The sequence below is a fragment of the Ixodes scapularis genome, unplaced genomic scaffold (assembly GCF_016920785.2).
Source record: "Ixodes scapularis isolate PalLabHiFi unplaced genomic scaffold, ASM1692078v2 PGA_scaffold1__304_contigs__length_218370807, whole genome shotgun sequence".
Classification (NCBI taxonomy): Eukaryota; Metazoa; Arthropoda; class Arachnida; order Ixodida; family Ixodidae; genus Ixodes; species Ixodes scapularis.
This window is the reverse complement of record NW_024609846.1, coordinates 21,237,871-21,249,483: the sequence shown is the minus strand read 5'-3', so window position 1 is coordinate 21,249,483 and position 11,613 is coordinate 21,237,871. Positions and strand designations below refer to the sequence as shown.

General features: G+C 47.1%; 1 protein-coding gene across 1 annotated transcript in view; it reads left to right on the top strand.

Annotated features, from left to right (window-relative positions):
- The first annotated feature begins 3,880 nt into the window (after positions 1-3,880).
- LOC121045842 overlaps positions 3,881-11,613 on the top strand; it is a 40,015-nt gene continuing 32,282 nt past the window's right edge. Inside the window, exon 1 of the mRNA XM_042290095.1 lies at positions 3,881-5,705. Within this exon, the coding sequence (XP_042146029.1) occupies positions 3,881-5,705 (1,825 nt within the window). The remainder of the gene's footprint in view (positions 5,706-11,613) is intronic.

The window sequence follows — 11,613 nt, the reverse complement described above, 5'->3', positions numbered from 1 at the left end:
TTGACGACAACCCAGTTTCCAGCTAAAGGCAGAATATAAAATTGAAAGCCCTCGAGCCTATCCTGGGATTATGCAAATACTCGAAAGCAAATTTGCTTTAAAGAAATCCATTCTCCAATCGGGGGTGGATCGGCTGTTTTTACGGATTAGTTCAGCCTTTGAAATTTGGGTACACGCAGTCTTGGCTAAGTTACTTTTAAAAAGTAATTCGTTACAGTTACTTTCAGAAAAAAGTAGCGAAATTACCGTTACAGTTACCGCAACAAAAAAGTAACTCGTTACAGTTACATTTAAAAGTGACGACGTTACTTTTCAGTTACTTTTCTATAACACAAACAAATTAGGAAAAACTAGAAAACGCTTTTAACCAAGTTTGTTTGCATAAAATTAAAAAGTGTGCTTTTTACTTTATATTGTAACTTAGCAGCAGCTGCTTCTCAAAATTAGTATCTGAAAGTTTCCCTTGTTCGATAACGGACACGTCCCTGCCCTTGCTCAACAGGCGCTCGTCTAACGCAATGGATGGGATTCCTGTGTTATTCCGCCGGAACAGGTTTTGGTTGCCGGGTAGGCGTTGAGGTAACCGAGTGCCGTTTTCTGCGGTCATGTTGTTAGTAACCACCTCCACCACAGCAAGATACTCTCTGTACGCCGTCCATTGTAGTTCTTCCTTGTTCTTATCAACATTCATATTCTTGGTAGCACTATAGCACATTGCTGGCTCGTTGACGGTTCCGCTGGGTTCATAGAGTCCCCGGACATATTTCAGTTCGTACCCGGCAAGCCAGAAACAAACCACGTGCAAAGGGCAGTAAATTTTGCCTCGACTTCGACACTACACCGGAGTAGTGGCGCAAATCAAAATACGAAACATGCGCAGTGCGGAGTGGTGGCGCTAATCAAAATACGAAACATTCGCAGTGCCCTCCGCGTGTATTGTTGTTTCACGTTTGATTCACCCGATTAAAAATCGTTTGTGCAGAAAAAAGAAAAACCGCAAAAGAGATAGTTCTTCAAGATACTAAGATGCAAGTGTTCAGTCACAAAGTACAAGCGCGTGCTAAAGGTAACTACATATTTTTTTTTCACCAAATCTACACGTGGCTATATGGCACGTGGCACGGGTATACGGCACGTGGCACGTGTATATGACACGTGGCTACACGTGGCTATAGTCGTGACTGGCAAGAAAAAACGTATTCACTAGTTTGTGCAAAAAATAACTTCACACTCGAAATGTCGGAACAGACAATTTGGAAAGCACAAAGACTGGCTAAATTGTACTCGTTCAGTGATATATTATTCATAAAAAACTGGAAAGTACGGACAAAAGTAACGTTGTTACTTTCACTTTCATCGTTACCTCAGAAAAGTAATAGAACTACAGTTACAAGTTACATTTTCCAAAAGTAATTCGTTAGAGTAACAAGTTACCGAAAAAGTAACGAAGTTACAGTAACGCGTTACTACCCAAGACTGGGTACACGCTCCTCGCCATGGAACTTTTTGAGGACATTCCAGTTCCCAACTAAAATATATATATATATATATATATATTATTTAGTAAAAAAAATATATATATAATATATATATATATAAAAAAAATATATATATATATTATATATATATATATATATCGGTGGAGAGCCGACATGGAAGAACATTCCAGCATGCACCTATACGCGACTTTCAAGACCAACATCGCTGCCGTCCGCTGGTGTGGAAACACACTGGGCAGCCGACTCCTTGCCGAGGCCCGCGGTGGTGCCTTACGCACCCGCATCTACAGGCATCGGTACGATGTGAACGTGACCGAAACCGTGTGCAGTGCATGTGGTGAGGTAGAAGAAACTATCCAACATTTGCTCCTTGAGTGTCCGGCAATCGTACCTGCGACAGACGTCGGCACCCGCATTGAGCAGGCCCTCGGTTTTACGGAGGAGAACAAACATGTGATGTGCTCAAAGAGAAGGCTCGAGGCATGGTGGAAAGTCCACTCGTGACACTTCAGAGTGCCTACGAACCATTTCTCAGACTTTCTAGTTCCTTTTCATTATCTTTCTCTTTATCTTCTTTTCTTTAATGGCATGTCTATTTTATAGACGCTCGTTAAAAAGGGCAATTGCCGCCAGAAATACATACATACATACATACATATTTAGAAATCTCGAGCCCATCCTGTTACTATGGCAAGTACTCCAAAGTGAATTCTTTATGAGAAACTGGTCCCAAAGTGGGGATGGCTCGGCTGTTTTTAGGAATTCGGTCATCTTTTGAAATTTGTGTACTCGCGCCTCACCAGGAAAATTTTTGAGGAGAACCGGGAGGTGTTAAGTAACGAAGGATTTTGTTAGAAATAAGTAAGATTTGTTTTAGAAAAGTCTATCTTTCTACAGTTGCGTCGGCATCGTTTTATTTTTTTTTTTAGCTTTCTTTGTGAGTGTCGGCGTTTTGGAGGGAGCATTTGCGGGGGCAGAGCGGCCGGGAGTGGGGAGCGGCTTCCCCGCGGTCGTTAAAAAACGTCTCGGGTTTCGGTAGTCTGCTCGGACAGATCCCTTCTTGCAGCTGGTTGTGGCTTTTAGCCGAATGTGCCTGTATATAGAGGGTTTCGCCGCTTAGTGTAAAATTGTCGCTTTTTGCCCGATGCAATAACTTAGTGGTTGGCGCCAGTCAGACTGGAAAAATTGCAGAGAACAACCCTACAAGGAATTTAGGTTTGGCCGTTACAGCGACAGGATGACAGCTCGCCGACCATTGGACGACAGTGTACCACGTGGGAGTGGTGAAATTTGAAGTGATTGGTCCATCTCTGGAGAGAAAGGAGGCATCTACGAGGCTAGAAAAGGGCTGCCGAGAGGGTTCTCGGGGGATTCGGCTCTTGAGACTGGGGACTAAAGTACGGGGTTTTAATTTTGGAAGTTTTGTATATTACCGTTGACTTGTCGTTTTGTTTTCAAAATAAACGTGGCCACACTGGCCACCGTAAACCTACCAACGTCGCAATGTGTCCAGCGGGATCGAACAACTTTTAGTGTTTTTTTTTCTTATTCGACTTCCCGGGGGGCTACCATCGGGCGAACACCATCATCGGTCGTCACCATCTTGACCGGGCCCCTTCCCCCACGGAAAGTTGACTGGCGCAGTCGACAGGATCCTGCTGACTTCCTGCGACGGGCGGTGAGCGAAAACGACGGCATCAACGGAGGCGGTGGAGCGTACCTGGGCTCTATGCGACAAGTGTTTAGTCTGCTGGATTGCGGGCAAGGGTCGCGTCTGCTGGACTGCGGACAAGGGTCCCGTCTGCTCGATTGTGGACAAGGGTCGCTCCTGCCGGAGTGAGGACCGTGGCCATATCTACGTGACAAGCCCGGGGGGGTACAGTTACCCAAAGAAGTCGTCTGCTGGACTGCGGACAAGGCTCGCTCCTGCCGGAGTGAGGACCGTGGCAATATCTACGCGAGAAGCCCGGGGGTGTACAATTACCCAAAAGGAGTGGTGGCAGCTGACAGGTGGTCCTGGGCGTCATCTACGTCGGAGAACAGGACGACCTGTGGCTTCACCTGCGGACCGGCGAAGCATCTTCAGCGAGCGGCGACAGAAGATCGGGGCAAGCCTCAAGAGGAGAGACGAGATCGTCGCTGTAGTGCTGAACTTCGTTGTGGTGCCGGAAAATTGTGCGTTTTTTTTTTTTCTGTGTGATTTTCTTTCTTCGTCTTTTCGGTGAACGAAGAGTTGGCTGAGACTTCCAGACGACGGGCACGATCGCCAGGCCGAGTTGGGACACTATGGCAAGTGGGTGGCGGCGACTGGAGGAGCAGCAAATTGGATTTTGCCAAGCAACAGTGGGTGAGTCCCATTCCCGTTTTCTCCGAGGCTCACCATGACCAGAGAGACCAGATCGAAGACCCCAGGGTCTTCCCTCAGTGGCGCCAACTCGGAACCAGACGCTGGCGCCAGTGAGGGAGGGCAGCCAACAGATTCGAATGACCTTAGTGCTGAGATAACACTCATGAGACTAAAGATAGAACTCGAGAAAATAAAACTAGAGCAGCTCAAAATGACGGGGCAGCCTCATGAAGAGAACACTCGGGGTAAGGGGGGAGTCGGACGGTATGCAAAGGAGCTACGTGCGGTGCTGGCGCCAATGCCCGAGACGGACACATTGGTACCTGCATGGTTTAAGGGCGCGGAAACAATGTTGGCGAGTTGTGAGATTCCACAGGACCTACACGGGGCAATCATCCTACCTTTTCTAAACGAGAAAGCTAGCGCCGTGGTGGCAAACAGAGCAGAGGGACGGGTATTGAAGTACAAGGAGCTACGAGACATTATCCTCGACGAGCTCAGGATGACTCCGGATGAGTACAAGCGGAGGTTTAATGTCGCGCGCAAACAAGAGAACGAGTCGTGGGCACAGTTCTCTACAAATCTTAATACTATGTATGGATACTACATGGAGAGCCGCAAAGTGGAGACACTAGATGATTTACGGCAGCTGACCATCTCAGATCGCCTAAAGCATGCCATGCCGGATGATGTACGCGCCTACGTCCTTCAGAACGAAACCAAAGAATGGCTAAGGCCAAAGGAAGTGGCGGGACTTGCGGAGAAATTTGAGGAGAGTAGACACAATCGAAACTGGAGGCCTCAGAGACCGACTGAGAGGCCACAGGTGAACTTGCGGGGTGGGCCTGCGAAAGTTGGGGGCGACCAGCGTAGGATTGAGAAACCCCGACCACCAGGGTGCTTCGCGTGTGGGAAGCTGGGGCATTTTAGGCAGAACTGTCTTGGATTAGCGCATAGAGCCGTGGACTCCGGGAATAAATCGGCCTCCGCGGGTCTGAGTGCAAGGGCAGCGCTTTTGCCGCAGTCACGCGAGACCCTTGAGACGGCGGGGACGCGCAGGCATGGGGAAACAGGTTCAGGTATAAGCTGGGTACAGCTTACGGCAGGGGGCACACCCTTCTCTGCCTGTTTGGACTCGGGCGCTGACATAACTGTCGTGAGGCGGGAGGTGGTGCCCGAGGAGTCACGCAGGCGGGGAGGGGGAGAAATCATGCTCAGAGGTGCATTCGGCCAGACGGTGACGGCAGATCTGAGGTATGTGCCGTTGGGGCTGTGCACCGCAGACGGCGGGACTGGCCAACATGTCGCCGTGCTGTGTGCGGTAACGGAAAGACTCGCGCAGGGGGTGGAGGCGCTGCTGACGCCGGACGCATTTGAGGTACTTACGCGAGCAAACGCTGAGTCTGCTGAGCAGGCAGAACAGGTGCAAAGGCTGGAGGCAGAAATCAGAGCGGAACAGGACCACGTCTCCGGCGATCCCCCTTTGGAGTTCGAGGAAGTGGTAGAGGGCATTGATTCGGCCGGGAGCACGTGTGATGTAGACTTGGTCGAGACAGTTACGGAACGGAGCGCGACCGAAACGGGGTTCGTAAGCGAACAGAGAGACGACGGCTCGTTGCAGGGCTCGTGGGAACAGGCCCGAAGCGGCACGCATGGCATGTTGATTGAAGGTAATTTGTTGTATCACACAGAACAAATCGACGGGAAAGAATGCAAACAGCTGGTGCTCCCGAAGCCCCTTAGGGAAGAGGTGTTACAATTGGCGCACGACATGCCATGTGGAGGGCACTTCTCACAAAAGAACAATCGAAACTGGGAGCCCCAGAGGGCGGCCGAGGGGCCACAGGTGAACATGCGGGGTGGGCCTGCGAAAGTTGGGGGCGACCAGCGAAGGGTTGAGAAACCTCGACCGCAAGGGTGCTTTTCGTGTGGGAGGCTGGGGCACCTGAAGCAGAACTGCCCTGGACTAGTGCATACAGCCGTGGACTCCGGGAACAAACCGGCCTCCGCGTGTCTGAGTGCGGGGGTAAGACCTTTGCCTCGGTCACGCGAGACATTTGAGACGACGGGGACGCGCAGGCACGGAGAAACAGTTTCGGGTATGGCTAAGTATAGCAAACCTTTTTTTTTTTTTTTTTTCTGTTCGCGTTTGCATTTCCTTGCCTGTAGCCAACGTTAATTTTTTTTTTTCTGCTTTTGTATAAAAACTGGTCATGGTGCAACCTGGAACGTACGGGTTTGGGTCTCACCGGACTGTGTTTGCTTGTGTTTTTTTTTTGTGTTGTTGGTTTTCCCTGTCGCCCAACAGATTATTTTTTTTGTCAGGGGGTATAGCTCCTCTGTTGTTGTTTTGTTTTCGTATGCTACGCGTCTGTCTCGAAAAGGGGGACAGATGTTGCGCGAACAGCAAGTGTACTTGCAACATTCTTGGTGGGGAGGTGTTAAGTAACGAAGGATTTTGTTAGAAATAAGTAAGATTTGTTTTAGAAAAGTCTATCTTTCTACAGTTGCGTCGGCATCGTTTTATTTTTTTTTAGCTTTCTTTGTGAGTGTCGGCGTTTTGGAGGGAGCATTTGCGGGGGCAGAGCGGCCGGGAGTGGGGAGCGGCTTCCCCGCGGTTGTTAAGAAACGTCTCGGGTTTCGGTAGTCTGCTCGGACAGATCCCTTCTTGCAGCTGGTTGTGGCTTTTAGCCGAATGTGCCTGTATATAGAGGGTTTCGCCGCTTAGTGTAAAATTGTCGCTTTTTGCCCGATGCAATAACTTAGTGGTTGGCGCCAGTCAGACTGGAAAAATTGCAGAGAACAACCCTACAAGGAATTTAGGTTTGGCCGTTACAGCGACAGGATGACAGCTCGCCGACCATTGGACGACAGTGTACCACGTGGGAGTGGTGAAATTTGAAGTGATTGGTCCATCTCTGGAGAGAAAGGAGGCATCTACGAGGCTAGAAAAGGGCTGCCGAGAGGGTTCTCGGGGGATTCGGCTCTTGAGACTGGGGACTAAAGTACGGGGTTTTAATTTTGGAAGTTTTGTATATTACCGTCGACTTGTCGTTTTGTTTTCAAAATAAACGTGGCCACACTGGCCACCGTAAACCTACCAACGTCGTAATGTGTCCAGCGGGATCGAACAACTCTTAGTGTTTTTTTTTTCTTATTCGACTTCCCGGGGGGCTACCATCGGGCGAACACCATCATCGGTCGTCACCATCTTGACCGGGCCCCTTCCCCCTCGGAAAGTTGACTACCGAGTTTCTTTATAAAGACAGAACATAAAATTTAAAGCCCTCTAGCCCATCCTGGTACAACAAGAAGTACTCAAAAACGAATCCTTCTCGAGAAAATCGATCTCAAAGTGGGGATGGTTCGGATTTTTATACGCATTCGTTCATCTTTTGAGTTTTGTTTTGCACCCGCGCCTAATCCAGGAGCTTTTTGAGGTCAGCCAAGAAATTAACTGGTGTTGAAATGCAAAATGTAGGGCCCTTGAGATTAAGCGGCTACCATGGAAAATCCTCTCAAATAAGCCATATTTGTGTAAACGTGACTCGAAATAGACATTGTTGGATCGATTATAGGAATTCGTTCATGGTTTCTAATTCGGGCAGCCGCGCCTCGGGAACATTTTGAGATCGGCCGAAGTTTCCTTTGGCGAAGAAACACAGACTTTAAGGCCGCCGAACACAAGCCTCTGCTATTGCAAAATCTTGGTCTCTTCGAAGAATGTGATAACAAGTCGGATATTTCAGTACGTTTTTTTTCCTTTATTTTTTGTTGTTTGTAATCAGGGCGATTGGGATAATTAATCTACTGTGAATATTTAGTGCGTGCCGAAAGATTACGTTTGCCATCGAATGTTAAGCTCACAAGAACGATTATCCTCTCATAAATCGCACAATCACCGGTGTGCTTCCATTCCTTACAAAAAAGGTCACTGTTGTAATCACGTAGCAATATTCACAAGTAAAATGTATTTTGAATGTTTTAAATATTTTTATATTATGTCAATACAAGCTGTTGTTTTGTTTTCTAGCTTATGTCAGTAGCAGAATACTGGAAATCATAGTAAACATCTAAACGAGAATGAATCCGCCTTATTTGGTAAATTGGTCTCAGGCAGCCAAGAAACTAATTTTGAGAAAAAACAAAATGTACCCGGCACATTATCGCTTTTCGTGGTTTACTGTAGTCGAATGGCTAATCTTGTAGCTTTTGTATCTTTTTTTTTAATTTTGCTTGTTTGATTTTTGTTGTTTCTCAAAAATTAGTGTGAGGTGCCCTTGGGGAAATATATTTTTCCTCAGATGTAGTGCACATCTTGGACACTATATATTCTGCCGTAATATTGGGGAGGAATCCTAGTTAATTCGTACTGTCATAACACTTTTGTTATACTCAAGAATAAACTGTAGAGTTCGATTAACTTAAATAGTATGCGTAGTGGCAATATATCACAAAGTTTATTCGACTGAAGAACCTGCAGTTTACACGTCGTCTTCTTGAAAGTTTGGCACAAGAGAAGTGGTATATGACAGAGCAGAGTAGTAGCATATCAAATTGCTCAAAGCGTAGCGTTCCGGCGTTGTAACCACATTGGTATATTAAATACATGGGCCTCTATGGGAGCGCTGTCGTAACCCGCCAAGAGATGGTGCAAGCATACGACGGCACAAATTTCTGGTGATGAAACCCCAGAACGGGTTTTAAGACAGTTGGTCATGAATTAGTAACTCTTATAGGATTCTGATGAAATCGTGCATCCCGCATAATATTCAAACAGCGTTTTCTTTCATTAAATTCTAAACGTCCCGAAAATGGACCCAAAAAGCGGTTCGTTTTGTCAAAACACATTGGGTTTATGTTACTTTCCAAGACCTTTACACGCATTGGAACATATGTGACGGTCAGCGACACACAGGGTTGGTGACTGTCGCTCTACTAAACGGAGAAACTGCTCCCCGCTTTCTAGTAAAGCCAACCCCGGTTTATGCGTGTAGGTATGCCTCGGGGAGGACTGCCTATCTACTTCGTCTCGCCGGAAGATGGCTGTGCGCGTCCCTCAGACGGGGGACAGGCGTTAATTTCGCGATGACGTAGAGGCGTCAAAACGGGCAGAGCAACGGTGCATGTGTTGCTAGGATAGGTTCCTTTATCCTTTTACGTCACTCCCGTGACCTTTTTTTCAAATGCCGAAACCTAGTGATCTAGAAGGCGACTTGTGAAAGGATCTTTGGGTGAAAATCTTTGCGTCTTAAGAACCGAACTTCAAATGACGTTACGGTATTTTGTTGAGCTAGTTGAACTCCTCTACCTTTGTGTCCCGTAATAATGAAATTATGTTGTCCACATTAACAATATCAATGTTGCTTAATATAAGAAAACAAACTCTTTATTTTTGTAACTGTGCTTGTCATGTGAGTTTTCCATGTATGGTTAGCTGTCAGAAACACGCCAAGGTATTTTCGTTCTCAATACTACTTTCTGTATACCGCTGCTATACAGCTTTTACTATAATATAAAACTTTTCGTTTTGTTGTAGACTGCGTGTTCTCTGTCTTCGTTAGGTTGATTGTAAGATTGCGCTCTCTGAGATTTAAAAAAATTTAAGGTAAATGACACAATTTTCAACGAGGTTTATATTCGAACTGAAAAAAATGCGAAATGGGTCTCCTTGTACGCAGCAGCAGAGGCCGTTCCAGCATGCTTTTCTGTGCTACACCTGATTCGGCCTTGACGGAGGAAGAAGAAATCATGCCGTATGTGGCCTACTACGTTCTAGTGTGTAAAACGTTTACAACATTTACTAATTTGTGGTGCCGTTATATGGACGAAAGTTTTATTTATCTTTTTTTTTTTCATACAGAGGTGGAACTTGCTATAGCTAAAAATGCGCCCCCCCCCCCACACACACACACATACGCACTATGGCAAGGGAGGTATTGAGGCACCCTAGACAGCTTATAACTTTGTCTCATCAGTTGAATATTGTAGCATTTTTGGTATGAGCATATTTCATACATTGTATTATGGTACTCAACCAAATTAAGGTGAGAAACTTTAAAAAAAGACAACACCAACCAGGTCACAGATGCGGTTTTGATATCGGTGCCATCCGACGTACATAAATTACAGAGAATAAATCTCGCAGGCAGAGAGAAGTAATAAAAAAAAATCAGAAATAGCAGCTGTAACACGAACGAGTCCAGTGTTTTCCCTGTGGTTGATCGCTTCACAAAGAATCCAGGTTTACACCTGGGCTGAGTAACGCACTGGCACAAAGCCGACGATGTACGGGTAAAACCCACGAGCGGAAGTGATGTCAGAGACGCCGCAGTGCGCCCGTTGGATCGCAGAAGGCTCCGCGAAAATTTCGCGCTTCTCGAAATGCTGCAGGCTGCAGCCCGTCGCGTCCTCCGTTCGTATTTGCAGGCAAAGCAGAAATGGTGGCCGAATTTCCTTGGTGCCTCTCACCGAACCGCGGCAGGATTCAGCTGCTTTCCCGTGTTGGGAAGAAGAGCGGCGGCTGTGAGTGACGACGGTTTGGCAACAATGGCCGGCATCGGTACGTATCAACGCTTCAAATAATCAATTTTTAAGAAACAACACAATAATTTCTCATAACGGGAATTAACGCCCTCTGCTTAGAATATATCGCTCCTGGAACGTTGCTTTTAGGAGTATTCGGTAGAAAGAAAGGGGGGGGGGGGGGCTGGACAGTATAGCCTGTAAAGACTACTCCATTCGCACGAGGTTGACCAACTGATCTTTACTATAGAAGGCTGGTTGGCGCCGGCGCATAGCTTCTCTCCGAGCCGGGCGCAAGTGAAGCCTCCGCAAGTTCAATGCTTGTACCGGAAGTCGGGCGTCTGCTGGACCTCCTAGGGTATTCAGTCGATGTTTTGGTCCATGCCTTCTCGTGTCTTTGAGTGGGCCTTATTAACCACGTTTTGAATTAAAACGCCCAAATAACGCATTTGAAAGTGAAACATATATACACTCGATCAACTAGTGTTTAAAAATGTTAGTATCAAATATCTTCCCACGATACGTTTTGGGTCTGTATGCGCTCTTACTACGCAGAAAGCTTGCTCTCTTGAGATGACAAGCAAAAATGCAGCGCCCTTTTCGCTTTTCGAACCAGCACTCGGAAGAGTTCCAAAGCCCTGTAAAGCGCTCACTTCAGTGATAAGCCACTTACTTCAGGCGTATTCATACATGTTTGCTCATTGCATCATCCATCCCCTTATTTGAGATCAGTGAAACTGCCCGAACCTCTTTTTGAATGGACCAGGACCTGCGGGCTTATTTAGACCCCAGTACCTTCCCAGCGAGAGGAACATTCCGTGAGAAATCTGAAATGGCGGGAAAAAACTTTCACTTCTAAAACGAAGAGGAGGTATGTTTTTATGTGAGTCAACACCTCCTGGGGAGAAAAATCGTAGTGTTGAATATTCGCTTCTCCTACTAGAATCCAGCGGAGATGGCACACGAGCGCTGCTCACTGTTCCGCAAAGAGTGGTTTAACCAGGGAGAACTCGAGACCCAGCCGGGCGCTGGCACGTCACTCGCGTCCAATTCTGGTGGATGACTTAGTTATCCAGTGCTGCGACCTCGTTATCGAGAAGGCGCAGCACGAGCACGCTCTTTCCCTTCTCTCGTCGAGAGCAGAAGCAAACATTTAGTTACGAAAACGGCTGCCCCTTTCGCACGCGAGTTCTCCCCCTTACAGCTATCCCACCGACGCGAAAGCGCAATAACACAAATAAG